Source organism: Apostichopus japonicus, chromosome 14 (assembly GCF_037975245.1).
Source record: "Apostichopus japonicus isolate 1M-3 chromosome 14, ASM3797524v1, whole genome shotgun sequence".
NCBI lineage: Eukaryota > Metazoa > Echinodermata > Holothuroidea > Aspidochirotida > Stichopodidae > Apostichopus > Apostichopus japonicus.
Window position 1 is genome coordinate 22,762,314 of NC_092574.1, and position 19,412 is coordinate 22,781,725.

The following is a 19,412-nucleotide window of genomic DNA, read 5'->3' on the forward strand; positions in this document are numbered from 1 at the left end:
CAAAGGAATATAATCAATACTTTCATACTAGATTCGTCAGTTTCCAAGTCTCATACAGCATAGATAGATTGAGATATGCTCAGCCCACCAAAGCTAGTGGCTTGGACTTTCAAAAGCACTTGCAAAATTTCCATACCATGATCGTTGGAGTTAAAGAATGTTAAATTCCGGCCTCTACTTTAATGAATGATATGTAGGCAACATTCCCTCACGATATTTATTGTTATGAAATTACCATTGACAGATCATTCAACTGCCCGTCTTCACCATCCCCCCCCCCTCCCCACCCAACAGTCCTCCTTCGGGCCCTGAAATCATGGCTTTGTGTATTTTCTGTTTTCGCTCCAATTATTAAAGGAAGAATTAAGGTAAAAAGAGAATTTTGATGTGTTGTTGAACTTTTCAAACACTGCTAACAGTCCAGCTTGTATTTCTACAAACCCTTTTAAGTTGTGGGAAATGGCCTATTAAATATATGAAGATCATCAATTAATTTGGATGGAATACTTAATCTACCACAGATGAAGTAGATTGAAATACACCGAGGAGCCAACGTCATCAACAACTAAGCTTTAAAGGTGCATTCCAGAAATTTAATATATCTTAAAGCTGAATATCTTGAAAATAGAAGAGAAGGAATAACTATAGAAATATTGCCACAGCATTCAAATGTTCCAATTTCTTGGACTATAACAAAATATATATATATATTAACGTGTGAGAATGTTGGACCCATACAAGTTTATGGCTAATCCTTTGGTATCCAATCAAAGCTTATACTGTGTACAAGGAAACGTTGGAATAGTAGCCTGCTTGATTAGTAAATAAAGGAAGATGGTAATACAGTGGAGGGGGGGGGGTGGAGGGATGCGGTTGTTTATTATTTGCTTTCTTGAAGGAGAAGGGTTAAGCATGGTTCAGTAGGAGCGCTGCAGAGCTTTCTAGTTATTGTACGTATTGTGATCATACAGGGCAGATAATAGGGAATAAAAGGGAAATACATATATGTGAAGCAGAAATTGTCAAGGTGTTAAAACTGATATAGTAAAACCAAAATTATTGTTCAAAGGAACGACGAATTATTCAAGAAACTGAGCAACTCTTTTGGCAAATGTTCAACTTATCGCTCACTTACGGCCTGAAGAAAGTTAATAGCTTGACACGTTTTTATAGTTGAACAAAGATGTAGGCACCAACCTCGTTACACATAAATTACAAATTACTTACCATGGTGTGTGCTCGCTTGGGGGAAACAGAGCAGTATATATGCGGCTCTGTAGGGAATCAGTAAACAGCGCCCTCTACTCTATAACCTCTTTGCTATGCTTGTGGTCGCTAGAATCTATTTTTTTTAATGACCGTGACATTCTCTTTGTTATATTGTTTTGTGGATGTTAATGACTTGACTGAATTATACAAGTGATGAAAAAGATTTGCTTCATTTCAAATATCGATATTTCTTGAAAGAAACCATGAAAAATCGCTTATGTAGGTTGAATGATCTGCAAAGCCCGACTTGAATTTGGTACAGAGACCTCACCTGCATGCCTTAAACTAAATCAGACAGGTAAATTATCAAGAAATATAACTAATTATATAACTAATTCAATAATACAACGTTTTTGTGGTATTGACTTGAAATGTCACTTGCTGTACCAATATTGTGTCAAAAGGCTAGGCTCCGTTTCTTTCACCTTGAGGGGTATGGAGGGGTGCATGAATCATAAGAGTAAACAGAGAGATTAGCTACTTTGAGCCAGCTATGACTAGTGGGGAATTTTAATAGTAATATTACATGCCCATATTCCCGCCGTGACCTTCAAAACTTAAAAGTGAGACCATGTAACATTTTAGGGGTGAGGGAGGGGCTGAAATGTGATCTCTTCATAGTCTTTCTCTCCATGCACCTTCCCCTTCCTATGCCCCTATAACTCTTTCAATAGCAAGATTTAGAACTTTCTCACTTTGTTGTCTTGGTGACTTCAGGAAAATGTCACAAACCTGATTTTAGCAACATCCTGACCAATCTCCTGCCCAATAGCAACATCCTGACCAATCTATTTCTTCTCAGTAAAAGGAGAAACAGCTTTACATTGCACATACAGTTCAGTAATATTTCAACAAGCAACATTTTGTTCTACAATCACATTCTTGGGTTCTAAGTTGATATCTGTTACCACTTGATATATTAGAGTAACTTGTATTTATGCTGCAAATGCGTCATGCAGAAAGCTTTATATTGGGAATATTGGAGCTTGCGAGGGAACAATGTAATAATTTATGCCGTAAGAAAAGACAGTAATAAATATATATGGGGCATTTACAATATCTATTGCCAAATATTACAGATTTTAAAGCTTTCAGTTGTAAAAGGATGCCACACACATGCAAACATTAAAAGTCATATACAAATATATAATTATGCCAAAGTTGGTGTATGTAAAGTACAATGAAAACCATTTGTTACATTATAGGAATTGCCTTATATAGTGATTATTAAGAATTCATTCCATGATCTGTAAACAATTTTTGAAAGCACACAATTTTAACTATTAAGTAAAATTTATATTTAATTTTTTTTTTATATTTGCAAATATTTGACATACCAGACTTGTTTGGAAGCTCTGGGGAAAATGCAAAGAAAATTAGCAGAGATAAAATATCTCAAACCTATGGCTATCATTTAAATTGATGTAATGTCTGGAGAATTTGATACCTTGAATTTGTCTAAATTCTGGACGGAAAATAATTTCCAGGCTTTGTAAGGTTACATTTTAGCATAGGTCAGATGAGCTAAATTTTGAGGTTTACAAAGTGTAAGGACAGCTGATGCGTTTTTTACTCACAAAAGAAAATGTCATTCTATCTACATTGGAATTAAAAAATGTCTGCTTAAGACACAACCAAAGTAGCTCTGAAAGTTACTGTTTTAAAGTGCAACCAAGCACTGACAAACTCCTTGCTGGTAGTCTGTGAATATTACAAATGCCGTCAAGGTATTTAGTCTGCAAATAATAAGATATTTCTGTTTTTCTTTTGGAATGTTAGATCTGAAAGATAATTTCAGGTGCTGGAAATAGAGACTAAAATGCACAGCATAAGAAAAAAGTCAAAATTTGAATTTCGGAGTAACTGGATTTCATAAAATTTACCCTGTTTGATTAAATGTCTACAATTGCTTTTGGAAGATAAATACTGTCATATATAACCCGGCGGAAGAAATTCTAGAATGTTATTCGATGCACTTTCTCATTATTATTCCTCGATGCAATTTTAATTTTTTTTTTTTTGCAACTGTATAGCAAAGGAAAATCCACAAATTGAACATACCTAATATTTCAATGACAATATCGTAAGAAGAAGAGAAAAGGAATGTTAGTAAAATAGTTATGAAAATATAACAAGTAAAGCTTTGAGGACAAAGAACGAAAATTGCACAAAAAAATTTTAAGGTGAATTTCAGAACAGACAAATAGACATACAAGAAAGAACAGAAAACAATTATTTCAGAATAGACAGAAGAGAAAAATAATAAAGAAAAGGGAACATAGAAAGAAAAAGGACGAACTGTTTGATTAAAGACAAAGACAGGTTGAAGAAGAAATGATTGACATAATTGGTGAGAAACGTTCAAATCGTAATGTCGATTGTTTCATTTAAGAAAGGCTTCGAATTGGTAGGCACAAACAACAGTGTATTAGCAACTCCTGTTCAAAATATTTGATTTAGTTTCTTCTCTCTCTTTTTTTCTTTTCTCTACTTGAAGAAACCTGTTAATCAATCAACTTTTATTTTGATTCTGTGAATAGTAACAAGACTACTAGGTTACATTGCACAGGGATGTACAAACTATTAGGAAACAACAGCAAAGACAGGTACATGAACATGGACTGTAAACATAAATAAGGTTAGAGGATATAAGGTAACATGAAGAAAGTAATGTTTAAGGTAACATGAAGAAGGTGATGTTTAAGGTAACATGAAGAAGTTAATGTGAGTAAGGAATGTAAGAGAATTCAATTCCAGTATACTGTGCTATGAGAGCAATATGCAGTAGCAGCAGTGAGAATGAACATTTTTTTTGAATAAGTTATAATTTTGTTCTGGATGCTATTAATCATGAGAGAAGACCAATATCAAGTTAATTAAGTATGCATAATAATGAACTAATTACATGCATGACACCATTTTGGATTGCTTCGGGACAGCAGACTCATCTGGTGTAATAAATTGTCATGAGCGACACCAAAGTAAAAGTCTTAGTGACACGTTTTCAGATGTGTCGATAGAGAGCAGTTCCATATCAATTCATTCTGATCCTGTGTGATAATTTTGATGGATTTCATCTATAACTATACGGTATGCTAAGGTACCAGCTTATCTTTTGGATATGACGATGCATCTATGATAAACTACAAGTGATAACATTTCAAAACAAATATACCTATCTGCTCATGGCCAGAAAGGGACATTACCTTTTGGAAAGTGTGAAAACTTATTTGATTTTTACAATGGCAATGTCTTGAATGGTGATTACCACACACTGGTATGTCCCAGAGGTCCAGCAATGTTGTCTGGTGTTAATAAATAGAATACACAATGGTTACAGCGGTGGGATATAAGTGCAGGCATCTGGCTCACTTTTTCTTTGGATACAATAAAGCCTAAAACTGAATACCAAACGGATCATCCAAAACTTTATCCTTATGCTTGGTTGGAGGGGTCATGGGGGCGGGTTCGTCGTCCAGGTCAAAACATTTTAATCCTTGGTACGTATTTGGTCCTCCTCTGTCTTTGGGAGGCTTCTTTAGTTTCTCATGTCTCAGTCTGTAAGAGAACATAAAAATACAGATGATAATTAGTCATTGTCTAAAGCAAAAGCAGTTATGACAAATTTATACAAAAACTGAATATTTAAATTTATGTAAATTTATGTGAAGTTCATGTAAAGTTTATGTAAAGATTACTTTGAAGAGCTATTGTGGGGTTTACAGCTTACAAGATTGCATCAAGAGTTAACTGGAACAACGGAAATCTGAAATTCGACATCAAAATAGACAGACAAAACGGCTACACGTTCAGCTTGATGAAAATAAACAAAATAAGAAGAACACAACAACACAACTTTAACAAAGTGACATGTGCATAATTTACATGAATGTATCAACAAAATCACATTTGCATAATTTACTTGAATGTTCCTTGGGGAACCTTCCTGTATGAGTTTACTACATGTGCATAATTCATATGAATGTATCAACAAATTCACATTTGCATAATTTACAAGAATGTACCTTGCAGAACCTTCCTGTATGAGTTTACTGCATTATTCAACATGTGCATAATTTACATGAATGTATCAACAAAGTCACATTTGCATAATTTACTTGAATGTTCCTTGGGGAACCTTCCTGTATGAGTTTACTACATGTGCATAATTCATATGAATGTATCAACAAATTCACATTTGCATAATTTACAAGAATGTACCTTGCAGAACCTTCCTGTATGAGTTTACTGCATTATTCAACATGTGCATAATTTACATGAATGTATCAACAAAGTCACATTTGCATAATTCACATGACTGTTCCTTGCAGAACCTTCCTGTAATAGTTAACTGCATTAAGTTAATGGTAAGCTGCATGCAACAACAAAATTCATTATTTGGCAGTGCACTTATACAGTTAAAGCATAACCTTTGTAAAATACTATAATTAAATGAAATCTTGCTTGCAAAGCTTGTAACAGACTTGGCCCTAATGGGAATGAGAAATGAAGCAAAGATTTCGGTTTCATCGTGGTGATGAAATTCACATCAAGACATGGCATTCTTCATCTCGTGTTGCTATTAGCAACACAAATTTCTCTAAAAGCACTCATTAGCATAAAAGACCGTCTCAGAGTGTAAAAGATATGCGCTAAAGGTTGTTGAAAATTTGAAAGTGTTGTGGCCATTTTAACCATCTCTAGCAACTTTGGAGTCAACATTTTGTCCCTTTGAACCCACTGTTGTCTTTGTGATACTCTATGGTAATGTCAGAGGTCAGAGGCTTTTCATTCTGTGCTCACTGTTTCCATTTATCATTCACGTTTTGTTTAGGTTGCGTCTAGTTGCTCTTCTTTATTTCTGTTTGGTTAATTGAATGTACTCTCTTATCAATGATACTCTATAGTAACCACCAGAAATAGTCTGTCTTCCATTTTCTAGTGCTTAACCTTATCAAACTCCAGCAACAAACAGGCCTTGATCAGGCAGAAAAACTAAGAGAAAAAATTTGAAATAAATGTTAATAAGTCACCTTTTTCCTGTTCCCTCCCTATATGGCTTCTTCTTTATTTCTTGTGCAATCATTTCATCATTGTAAACAAAGCCACTGCTGGGACCATTTTGGCTGGGAGCATCATTCTGTGATAATCAATAGAGTCAATCAATCAATCAATCAATAGATGAATCAATGGATAAAAGAAAGAATCAATGAAAGAACAATTCAATCAACCATGAACCAAACAATCACTTCTCGATCATCAACATATAGCAACAGCCTAGACAAAGACAAGTAGCACAAACCATTTGAAGCTCTGCATCAGGGCATTATAAAAGCTCGGGATATTTTCCATCTTCAGAAGAAAATTAATAAATGATCACTTACGAAAATATGGAGTTACAGGAATTTTTGGGAGTGTGGATGTGGCTATCTTACACCCTTGTAATGAGTATATTGTCACTAATGTCAAAATAAAATAAAACTGTTAGCAAACTGCTTATCCACTAGAGAGCCTGTGTCAGAGAATGTGTAAAAGTAAGTTGGTCTGACGTTTCGATCCTAGCAGGATCTTCTTCAGAGGCTAAATGTCCCTTCTGTTACTGTCACTTGTCATTTAGACTCTGAAGAAGATCCTGCTAGGATCGAAACGTCAGGCCAACTTACTTTTACACATACTAATATGAGAAGTAGAATTATTAATAAAGTCAACCAGCAGAGAGGGATACACCTACACTCGAGATGTACAAATACCTTTTTATTCCCGTTTACATCTTCATCTTCCCTTGCATCTTCTTCCTCCTCTTCTCGTCCAACTCCATCCTGGAGGGATTCTGCGTGAATGACATCATGTACGGATATCCTCCCATCCAGAACTGGATGATTGGGTAAGCTGAGGGGGTCTATCAGGACATCGTAGGGGACCATGGGGTGTAAGAACGTAGCTGAGTTGTATATATCCCAGGGAGTTTGCTGGCCAAGGGTGCCTTTTGAAACCAATGACAACAATAAATTAGATCCAATTGCAGCAACTATGTAGTGAATTGTTCTACTATTCGGCACTTTCAGATTTAATCTCTATATCTGTTGTTTTGATTGCGGTTGACATGTTTTGTTAAGCGCCTATAGAGCAGCTACTTCTTGTTTCTGATGTGGCGTTATATAAATCCACTGTCTTATTTTTATTATTATTTCTTGTTAACATGATGAGCTTCAAATATGCACATTTGACATTTAATGACATTTATGACATTTAATTAACAGTGGTGTAACTTGTATTCATATTGATTTAAAATGCCTTTAGTTGCAAATTTTTGTTAACGAACAACCTGAAATAAGAGAACAAAATATGCATTATGGAAAATTGAAATTGAAATTTTGACTGTAGCCAAAGATACCTCTTCTTTCTCTTCGTTCTTACTCTTGGTTATGTGTGACTGCAAACTAAAGGTACATGAATATGATATTTCTAATATATTTCTAATTAATAATCTAGGAACTTACCGATATAATGACCTTCGGTAGTCCACAGCCTGACAGTGCAGTCATCAGATGATGTAATCATTACACTTTGTTCCTCCACTAGGTTCATACTACACAAAGAACAGAAACAATTTCTTTATTAATGTTTATCTATCGGTACCGTTCCCTAATTACAACATACTGAGAGGATTGGAAGGTTTCACAATCAGAATTACACAATTGGTGGTTATATAGCTCCATATCATTGACAAATATTATGAAATAAGGAATCTTCAGGTATTAAAATACAAGATGCTGAAGAAAGCCATAATGAAGCACCAACATTTTCAGAGAGGGACGTATCTTTCTAACAGATACAGACCGAGGCAGTTCTGCTTCACAATGATGAATTTGGAGAAAGAGTAACCGTTTGGAGAAGCAAATAAAATGAACAACTGCACAGATGTACTGCATAGTTGATGTGTAATTTAAAATTACTGCAGGTAAGATACCACCGAACGAAACGATGTCTAAATTTATATGAACAACACAGCTCAACTGAAATGCAAAGTAAAAATGATGACATGGTCTGTGTATTCCAATAATTTGGTAAAATCTTCAAGGTAAAATTGACATTCATTCTCGGTATGATTACAGTGAGCTACAACTCACATGACAGTAAGGGAATGAACAATTACAATGCAGTAATCCCCCCCATCACCCCCCCCCTCCCCCAGCTGAGTTATTACACAATTGGAGATTTGGGATTTCATTTCTTTAATCCTATATTTGTCTGAAACAGGTTAACAAACATGGATTTGGAAAAACAACCTTTGAGAATATGTTAATCACAATCTGAATACCTTGTTACTGTTTTCACATGCGCTCGCCAAGATCCAATCACTAAGGGAGAAGAACAATTGAGGTTGAGAAAGCAAATACAAAATGATAGAATGGTGCGCATATTGATCAATATTCTTTACACTATAATAGACTGTGCACTACATATCTTAATGTGTTTTTCGATGTATATATTATTTGTATTCAGACATCTTGTTAGTTTCAAAAGCACTAGAAATAACAATATACTTATTACATTTTTCTTTTTGTCTTTCAGTGATCAGGGTTACAGTTATAATTGTAAGTGATGTATAGGAAATCATACTTAACAGCTGTAGGCAAGATATGATCATGCTATGACAAATGTAGCTATCATATGGCACATCACAAATTCTTTCTTGTAGTGTGATGAGTACTGGTTCAGGTAAAAGTAGGTATTACAACAATTTGTGGAAAAGACAGGGTGGAGGCTGGAGCTAGGGAAAAATATATGTATTTTGTCCAGATGTTGTTTTAAATAAAGCAGAAAATAGTTGATTTCTTATACGTTAACTTACATGTGGGTGGTTCCTCTGCTGGTTCTTCTAAACAATAAGACTCTATATCCCAAACAGACACAAAACCTGCAGGCAGGGATGCATTAAGGAAAGGAAGGGTAAAAAGGGTAAAAATAGGATCAAATCAGATTATCGCCATTAAACATGTTGACAAAAAAAGGTGGAGAGGGGGTGATTGTTTTTGTTTGAATGGGAAGTGGATAGTGTTTCATGTGTATGCAACTGTAAGCATTACAAGATGTGGGTTGGAGATGTAGCGGTTGGGTGGGGGGTGGGGGAGGGAGTTTGGCATGGCCCCTCATGGGTAAAAGACCAGGATGGACTTACCAAGAGCATCTCCAACAAACAGAGTAGTGTCGTCAGATGAGATCGCAAGAGAACTGATGAACGTCCTAAAGTGATGAGACTAAATAAATAAAAAAATAAAAAAGCAAATGATGATTATTTTCAAACTCAAAGAAAACCAAACTGCAAAATCCTAGAATAGCCCATGTTTTATTGTCACACTCTTTTTCAATTTCTTTGGATCTTTGTCAGTCCCTGGAATTTTTACATAGAAGGATTAACCATTGTCACTTGAAAATTTGTTTTGTCAATCTTAATCAGCCATTTACGTTCTCATTATGACTTCTGTCTCCATTAAACGAACAGACACTAGAGTATCCATTTTCTTTCCATTAATGTCTTTAGAAATGTTGAAAAACTTAATAAATCTAAATAATGTAACCACAACCAAACCTAAACAACATAATGCAGACCTACAACATCAAGTTTTCAGTAGTTATACCTAGCTATGCCTACCTTACATACTAGAATCAGAACCAGAATTGTCATTTATCTTGACTGTTAACACCCTTTTGGAGAATATGTAACTCCACAAGAAGTCATGTATAAAACATTGCATTACTTAATTGAAACTGCTACAAAACCAGATACATCAATAAGATACATCAACACATCAGATAAATCAATACATCAGATAAATCAAAAATAAATAAATTAAAAAAATCAGATAAATCAATACATCAATAAATCAGATACATCAATAAGACAACTGCCTTAGATGCAGACAATACAAGCTTCCTTGATATTTTGCTTATTGGTATCATTTTGAGGTGAAATGAAACCTTTTTCAAACTGAATAAATAACTCACACAGCTAAATCTTGCGTACAGCTCCCCACCATCGAATACTTTCCAGAAATGGATGCAACCCTTCGGTCCGCTGGCGATCAATTGGGCGGAATCCTTTATCAACCGACGGGAGGGTATGAAGAGAATTTTACCCACGCTATTATCTTCATCCACTGTGAAATGAAAGAGAGAGATGACATGAAATCAAGATAGTTATCCCCTATTCTCCCCCTCCCCTTCAAAACATTATCTCCCTACCCTTTCCACTCCTCCCCCCTCCCCCCCAAAAAGAGACAAAAACAGTAGATGTTGCATTCAAGTGTAATGACATTGCAAAATACTTAACAATTTCAATCACGTACATTAAAACATGATCATGGAAAAATAACATATTTATGACTTTCATACATATGCTGTCATGTTTAGCTAATTTACTGTTTATCTGTTTCTCATATCTTCAGTTTTGGAGGGAATGGCTTTGTTATGGACTACAGTTGTCAGTCTCTTATCGTTTTTTGCCCCGAGTACAGCATCAACACACAAGACCCTAACACCAGTTTATTGCTAGGTGAAAACCATTCTCTGATTTATTTCTATGGGTAGTTTTTGTACTCAGATGAAAGAGAAAAACTGTATTGTAGTTTAAATTTGAAATGTGGTTACGAATCAAAACTGAGCGATTATAAATAATCAACAAGTCTTGGACTTACCCTCATCCTCCCTCACGTCTTGAAACTCTGGAGCCTTTATATGACAGTAACTGTGGCCGGATACCAGGTTCCACACAATGATCTCGCCATCATAACTGGAGGTCGCTAACAGGGTCGGAGGGCAAGAGGTCACACACAATATGTCTTCTTTGTGTCCCTTTTTCTGTAAAGGCAGAGTAGAATAACTTCAATGAAATTTTTTTCTTTTTTTAAAATTTTAGTCAAGATGGGACGTTGTTGGAAAACAACTGATCAGTAAATTTCTGACACTTCTTACAGCAGTTGGTTGAATTTGATTCATACGATTAATTATTAATTAACTGTTATCTCTCACCTCATGTATCTACTTGTTTGCACTCAAGTATTCATTAGTCTGTACAAATGAATGATATCTTCTTGTCCCACAATGGTGCAGTCAGCTAGTAATTGTCCAGTTAATTTGAAGACAATGCCAACTTAATATTGTACCAGGGGTGGCAGAGCTGGGGAATGGGGAGGGGGTGAGGGCATGTGACTTCTAGTATTGTTTTTAACCTCAAGAAGGCACTTTCTTAACGAATTAGATGTGATCCCATTTGGTAAGAAAAAGTACTTCTCCCATTTTCTAAACTAAACTACAAAGTGCCAATTTATTATTTTCAAAGTGTCCTCTTGTTGCAAAGTTAAAAAAAAAATTGTTATTAAATAGTGTACTTTTGTTGAAATGTTAAGAGAGAATTTAAGAGAGAATATGTTATAAGAAAATGCCCTTTTGCTGAAACAGTCATATCTCCCACCACCCTTCAATCTATGTTGCCCCCTCCCACATATTGAATCCTCTTCAATTGTAAACCTTAATCTTAAATCAAATATAAGGCGGAACATGAATAAAGCCTTATCATTTTGTGATGAACTGAAACAGACATCTCGAGGTGCTGAACACCTGTGGTGACAATATGCTGTGATATGTCTTTGTATACTGCAGGAGACCTTACATTACAAACACCAGTCATATAAAGACTGTCACATGACTTTGTGACATGTGACTGACTGTCTTGTGATTTTTGAAGACCTCTTGTGATAATCTCTAAATATATGAAGTTTAGGAAATTTTTTCCACTTTCTGTTGACATGATGTGTTAAAACAGTTTGAAAACACTTGAAAAGCATCCATCTAGACAAATGACATTTCTAAAACGGAAATAGTACTTTCCATTCCAGCGACTTATAAGACAGATGTTGCTGGATTCTTAACTTACAACATCATCTGGCCACCTGGGCATTGGATGCTGGACGTGATGAATATTCTCCCCAGAGTCAGAGAAAATGTTAATGTGGCGATCCCATCCAACGGAAATAATGTAACGATTCTTGTTCATTTCCACGTAAGTGACATCTGTAACCTCATCACACCCTTCTTCTGTCACCCAAAAATATGCAGGAAAAAATGAGACATGATAAACTTAGATTATAAATATGACAAAAATAAGTATTCTGGTCTATTGTACTAAGTACTATGAATGCCTAAAAATTTGTTAATAATTGCATTGTAATTGTTTGTTGACCTCTGACCTTAAGCTGCAGCTATCTGCATTTTTCCTTTGGTAAAGGATAACAAACAGGCATCTGGCAACAAGTCTTGTTGAGGCTTGTAAATAGGTTGTAGTCTCATTTAGTTCCTTCTCTTACTAAAGGTGAGAAATCGTCAACCCAGTCTCCAATAACTATTACTACTACGTAAATGCTTAAAAATCACCTATTTTTTTTCATAATTTATTTTGATAATAATGCAAAATGCCTGACACGAAAATAGAATTAATTCCCATAAAACGGGGCATACAACAAAAGAATAAATCAGCATTACACCATTAGACATTAATAACTAGTGTACACAATATGCAACAGTATAATTGTGTCCATAAAATTACTGCACATGTGCCTTTACATCTCAATTCAAGGTAATAGACAGAGCAGTTTCCATAGCAAAAAGGATGTACAAGAAAGTCAAGAAGTTCCAACTTTGTAATACTGGATTGACATGCTGACGAAACACAGAAAGTTTGGAAGTAGTTAAACCAACAATGTCAGAAAACTGGGGTCAAATCAAATCACCTTTGACTGTTAGCTTACACATACATGGCTAAAGGAGGTACGTTTTCCTGAACACAATGTGAAATACCCGCAAATAGCCTGTACTTGCTAATGGAAAGCAACTTTCTGAGGGCTTCTCCTACAACTTTTACACTCACCCCCTTTCTCCCCTCCACATTTTAACGTAAAATCCTAGCTGTTGTCACCAATCAGCAAAGAGTTGAACCTAAAGCCTACTATGTTTTAATTTTTGTTGTCACATTTATTATTATTATGAAAAACACTATCCAAACAATCCATTTGCAAGGTTACAGAGTTAAAGCAAGAAGTTTAAAACATAAATTATTCATACATGTTTAGGGCTAGTTCAACTTCTTACTATACTTACAATAAAAATAACAATACTGTTATTGCCATCACAGTTAGTTACAAGAATAAACAAGTATTTTCTTACCTTTTTCTAAATTCTTCAGGCAGTGACCATTGTTGTAGTTCCATATTTTCAGTTTACCATCCCTTCCACCTGTGATTAACCTTCGACCCGAACTGTCAAAGGTCATTGTTGTTATTGCACTGTCATTGTGTGCTTGAGTAAACTCAAATACTGGATTACCTGTCTCATAGTCCCAGAGTTTTACAACCTAATTATATACAATACAAGAAATAAAAAATAAAAAATCATAACTTGGATTGCATCATCACAACCTGCTGACATTTACTTAAAAACTTTCCCTTACATTCAAGACAGTAGTTATGATGACCCACATTGTGTGTTATTAATTTATTCATGATTATTTTGTGTAATGTAAATGAGGGAGTTCACTCACCGACCCATCGGAAGCACTGATGATATGCTTGAAGGCCGGGTTGTAACGTGCCACTCGAACAGCTTCATTGTGTGTTAACACAATCTCAGCATGTCCATTAGCTCTGAGGATTCAAAACATCACAGACAAACATAAAAGTAGGGCTGGAACTTTACTGCAGCTAGACAGTAATGCTACAGTCAGCTAAGCTACAGTCAGTAAAGCTACAGTCAGTAAAGCTACAGTAAGTAAAGCTACAGTCAGTTAAGCTACAGTCAGTTAAGCTACAGTCAGTAAAGCTACAGTCAGTTAAGCTACAGTCAGTTAAGCTACAGTCAGTAATGCTACAGTCAGTTAAGCTACAGTCAGTAAAGCTACAGTCAGTAAAGCTACAGTCAGTTAAGCTACAGTCAGTAATGCTACAGTCAGTTAAGCTACAGTCAGTTAAGCTACAGTCAGTAATGCTACAGTCAGTTAAGCTACAGTCAGTTAAGCTACAGTCAGTAATGCTACAGTAAGTAAAGCTACAGTCAGTTAAGCTACAGTCAGTAATGCTACAGTCAGTTAAGCTACAGTCAGTAAAGCTACAGTCAGTAATGCTACAGTCAGTTAAGCTACAGTCAGTAAAGCTAAAGTCAGTAATGCTACAGTCAGTAAAGCTACAGTCAGTTAAGCTACAGTCAGTAAAGCTACAGTAAGTAAAGCTACAGTCAGTTAAGCTACAGTCAGTAATGCTACAGTCAGTTAAGCTACAGTCAGTAAAGCTACAGTCAGTAATGCAACAGTCAGTTAAGCTACAGTCAGTTAAGCTACAGTCAGTAATGCTACAGGCAGTTAAGCTACAGTCAGTAAAGCTACAGTCAGTAATGCTACAGTCAGTAAAGCTACAGTCAGTTAAGCTACAGTCAGTAAAGCTACAGTAAGTAAAGCTACAGTCAGTTAAGCTACAGTCAGTAATGCTACAGTCAGTTAAGCTACAGTCAGTAAAGCTACAGTCAGTAATGCTACAGTCAGTTAAGCTACAGTCAGTTAAGCTACAGTCAGTAATGCTACAGTCAGTTAAGCTACAGTCAGTTAAGCTACAGTCAGTAATGCTACAGTCAGTTAAGCTACAGTCAGTAAAGCTACAGTCAGTAAAGTTACAGTCAGTTAAGCTACAGTCAGTAAAGCTACAGTCAGTAATGCTACAGTCAGTTAAGCTACAGTCAGTAATGCTACAGTCAGTAAAGCTACAGTCAGTAAAGCTACAGTCAGTTAAGCTACAGTCAGTAAAGCTACAGTCAGTAATGCTACAGTCAGTTAAGCTTCAGTCAGTAATGCTACAGTCAGTAAAGCTACAGTCAGTTAAGCTACAGTCAGTTAAGCTACAGTATTTATTCTGTTGTTAATAATGGCATGTTGTGCCTCTCAAAACCATTAGGCTTTAGGGATGCTTTACCATCGCTATGAACATTATCTCTTCTTACAAATTAGCCAAAGAGGTTTTTAAGGACAATGTTATTAACCTAAGGGATTTCATACATGCAATAGGCAACCTAATACAAAATATACCAAATAGGACTAATAGATTGATCTGGAACCAGAGATATTGGATTGGAGTAGGAGGCTAGTATAATGAATTTAGTGTTAAGATCTGTGAATATGAACATCTCAATAAGTGGCAATTAGCGAAACTTTGTATGAACGAGTGAGAACATAAAATGTGATATTGTAATCCAGTGGCTTGAGTCATTCAAAGGTTGTAAGTACGAAGAAAGTGTTACTCAGCAGTAACATTGACTAGTTTGTCATTTCCACTGATAACTACTTCGGATTGCCTGATTAACCATGCCGAAATTATCGAAAATTCACAAATGAATTTTGCTCAAACTTCTAACTGTTGATCTTGTCTCAATGACCAAAAAAATGTATCAGGGATAAAAACAGACAAAACCACATGTGAAAAAGTCTGGTATTGTTACCATATTATAAAGCGCATTGAGACCGTTCGTTTAATGCGCTATATAAATAAGTATTATTATTATATGTTAGGATAAAGAAATGATCCACTTCATAATGTTAAAACAAATGACACACCCTACTGGCACTTATAAACAAAATGAAAGCCATTTAGTACATACTTAACAATCATGTCAATTTATGATTCTAATATTTTGTTGCTCCCACACACTTTTTTCATTAGTATTAATCACATTCAAATGACAAATGGAAAATGTTCAACATTGTTTTAGTTACTACTCCATTGTATTGAAGCGAACCTTGTATATAGTCAAACTAATGAATTGCATTGGTGATGGGATTTTAGTATAGAATTTTAGTATCATCAAAAAAAGATAAAAGTTAACTAATCTAAGGCCATTTTAATCGATTTGGTTACTTACTTTGCTTTATGTGTTATCATGGCCATTAGGTCAGTGGCAATGACAAAGACTTTGGACATATTATTATAAAGGCTGGAGTGCAAATCCCCTCTGATTTTATGAGCTTTGGGACGGACGGTCAGCATGCAAACCTGGTCCTTGATGTCCCAGACCTGGCAGACCAAACAAGTTTCATTATAGGTAAAGTAATCTATTACTAATTATTTTTAATTAAGTTAAAAAGAAAACCAGTAACATCATGTTATTATAAATCAAGTGATAGTATACCAACTTAAATTATTGACTGTTGTCATGACGACATAGAATGACATTCTGTAATGTGCTATTTCCTTCAACACGAGTTTCTAAATTTTTTTAAATTTAGTTACGCATTTTAAAGATGTACCCATATGTTACTGCTTTAACGACTGTAAGATTGATGATTGACAGATACCATCCTTTTTTAAATGCAACAATTTGTATGTGAGTTTTATATATAAAAAATAAAAAAAATTTATGATCTACAGCCTTCTAAGTCTTTCTTGATACATAAACCATAAATATTAGAACTTTCATGACTGGTGAAGTTTCAATTTCATGGACACAATCAATTTCTGAAACATAAATCAGTAAACATCTAATCACAAACAAATGAAAAGTTTGATTCCTACATGTTTGATGCGACATCACTTTACCAAGGCTCCTTCAATAAGTTAAAGTTTCAAGTTGATTAAAATCCAGTAAAAATACATGACAGTACATATTTATAAATAGGATATGAAAGACCTACCAAAGTGAAGCAGAAGATACAGTAGATTTACATTCTGTGAACCACCTTTACTACAATAAAAATGAGCCACATCGTGTTGTTGGGTTCCTGCATACATATTTATACAACTTTTAGAAGTCAACATTTTCAAGTTTTGACTTTAAATATGACTGTATCAGTCGAGACAGTATTGCAAGTGATATGAACATTTGCTTACTCTGTTTCTGTCGTTGGGTTCATTACTATGTACCAAACAAGCAATAAGGTGTTTTTTTCAAGTACTCCGTAGACTGACAACAGAGTGGTTTTATAAGACAAAGAGGTGCTAATAATATGCTCCACTTCGGCAGTCCATCTCAGATTAGCAATCTTCCTGAATTAATATACATTTGTCATTGATTATTCTTTAGTTTTGTGTCTACAGGGCAAATAATACCTTTATAGTCTTGTCTTGAGAAAGACTGTAAACCCTGTTCTCATCGGCAGCGATAAACAATGCAAAGATGGGGGCATTGTGTCCTCTCAGCATGCCTGTTGGCTTACTGGAAGTAAGAAATTTAAAACAGAAGAAATGAATGATAAATAGGCCTCTAGTTTTAGTGGTTGAAATGTGATATGATTTCACATGAAATACTGGTATATTCATATAGGGAAGAAAAACACAAAAGAAAAACAAGAATAAGGAAAAAATTAGACATTTTAGCTGTTTCACATTAATATTTAACCCATTCATCACTCACAAAAGAGGAAATATAGGTACCCTTTTATAGAGACTTTTAAAGATCAAAGACTATATGAATATTTCCAATAGTTTTGAAAAAGTTATTGTTGACCCTTTAAGTCTTTGTTTCAAGTATCCTACTTATGTTTTGTTTGTTATTATCCGAAGCTTCCTTATTTCCCAGGATGTTAAGCAGCAATGGTAGCATAAAACTATCCCTGATATGTAACACAGAAGCTATCTATAGATGTACAGTTTGGGAAACAAGAAAAAGCCAAAAATAAAAAAAAACAAAAGCTTTTATTAAAGCATCACATGAAAGCACAATTAAATGATATTACCATCATTAACAAGGTCTCGATCCCTGGGTTCAAGCCACTGATAAAATGTTCCAATTTCTTCCCACTGGTAATCCAATACGGCAGTAATTCAGATTAATTACTAATTAAAATCTACTCCAAATCCAGTTTTGTGGTATTCCTATTGGGTTAATATAATCTAATATCTGTTTACATGGTTTCTCACGGATTAAGTGACTCTTAATCTTTGCGTCGGCCAGACGTCTGCTTCGATTTGGATCTAGGTTTTGTAACAGATTCAGTATAACTAAAGTAACCTGGTTTCTCTTAATTGTTCAATTGTGGAAACCTCATCTATTCACTTGTTGGAATCAGATGTCAGATTGGCAGTGAGGTGATCATACCACTTCTTAGAGGTAAATGAAATAAAACACCATAGTTGAAAAACTTGACCATTGCATCAATTTCATGTCTTAACACAAACCAGAAGTTTACAAATATAAATAATGACAAAATTCACTTTTAAACAAACACATGAATGGAGAGACAAAGGCAATTAAAGCAAGAATACAAATTGTGGCTGATACTATTTCGTTACATTTACACCCGTCTCCTGTAATGGTATGATCCAATCAAGTGGGATCGTATTGATTAATGAGGTTGAGTACAGATATAACCTACAGAGGACAATGAATGAATTATCTGCATTCCTGATCCCTTTCAAGAGAAGTGTTTATTGATTTCCCTGTCTGTCTAAATCATTCCCAATAGGTTTAAGAATTTGTTGTCACTTGAGGCACAACCAAGTGTTCACTGCCATTTCTTAGCTACACAAACTATTTACAACTGTGAAGACAAAGGGCTTTTCCTTTCCTTTCCTATTGTTACAACGGATAAAAGAAACACCCCAAGAGATGCAGGAAAACAGCCCAGAGGTTTGATTTCAAACAATAGATTAGTTTTTTGTTAACTGGTTAACAAGATCAGTGGCCTATGAGTGCCATGAGGCAACTCAAAGGTAAGGCACATTAAGAATTCATCATTTAGTAAGACGATTTACGTCATCAGAGAGCTTCAAAAGGATTCCGTCAAACAAATTTATGAGTGAAAGGTCATGTGAAGAGACACCTGCATTGGATTTCACTTTGCATGGCACACTGTCTCACTTTAATCTGTTTAAATTATATAAATCAGTCACGTTGAGCGACACATCAGTGTTTAATGTTACTGAGTAGAGTTTTATAACTGAATTGTAACATCATCTATCCTGCCAAACATCTGCAACAATTACATTGCATCGTTGTCAAGACAGATTACTAAGACCATGAAAACTTCTCTTACTTATAAACATTATCCAAACTCTACATAGCTAGGGCCTTAAAAGTCTTCATACTAAAAGCCTAGTCCCCCATGCTTATAA

The 19,412-nt window shown here is 35.1% G+C and overlaps 1 protein-coding gene across 4 annotated transcripts in view; it reads right to left on the reverse strand.

Annotated features, from left to right (window-relative positions):
* Positions 1–10: 10 nt before the first annotated feature.
* Positions 11–19,412, reverse strand: part of LOC139980308 (cilia- and flagella-associated protein 337-like) — a 40,952-nt gene continuing 21,550 nt past the window's right edge. For 3 of the 4 annotated variants that reach the window (XM_071991874.1, XM_071991875.1, XM_071991877.1), the window contains 14 exons: positions 17,409–17,514; positions 16,225–16,376; positions 13,865–13,967; positions 13,492–13,678; positions 12,206–12,366; positions 10,968–11,130; positions 10,279–10,430; positions 9,452–9,530; positions 9,125–9,190; positions 8,591–8,630; positions 7,770–7,858; positions 7,020–7,252; positions 6,303–6,409; positions 11–4,827 (listed from right to left, as the gene is read on the reverse strand). In XM_071991874.1, coding sequence (XP_071847975.1) covers positions 4,665–4,827; positions 6,303–6,409; positions 7,020–7,252; positions 7,770–7,858; positions 8,591–8,630; positions 9,125–9,190; positions 9,452–9,530; positions 10,279–10,430; positions 10,968–11,130; positions 12,206–12,366; positions 13,492–13,678; positions 13,865–13,967; positions 16,225–16,376; positions 17,409–17,514 — 1,801 coding nt within the window. In that variant the 3' untranslated portion in view covers positions 11–4,664. The remainder of the gene's footprint in view (positions 4,828–6,302; positions 6,410–7,019; positions 7,253–7,769; positions 7,859–8,590; positions 8,631–9,124; positions 9,191–9,451; positions 9,531–10,278; positions 10,431–10,967; positions 11,131–12,205; positions 12,367–13,491; positions 13,679–13,864; positions 13,968–16,224; positions 16,377–17,408; positions 17,515–19,412) is intronic. The other variant, XM_071991876.1, reaches the window with a different exon arrangement.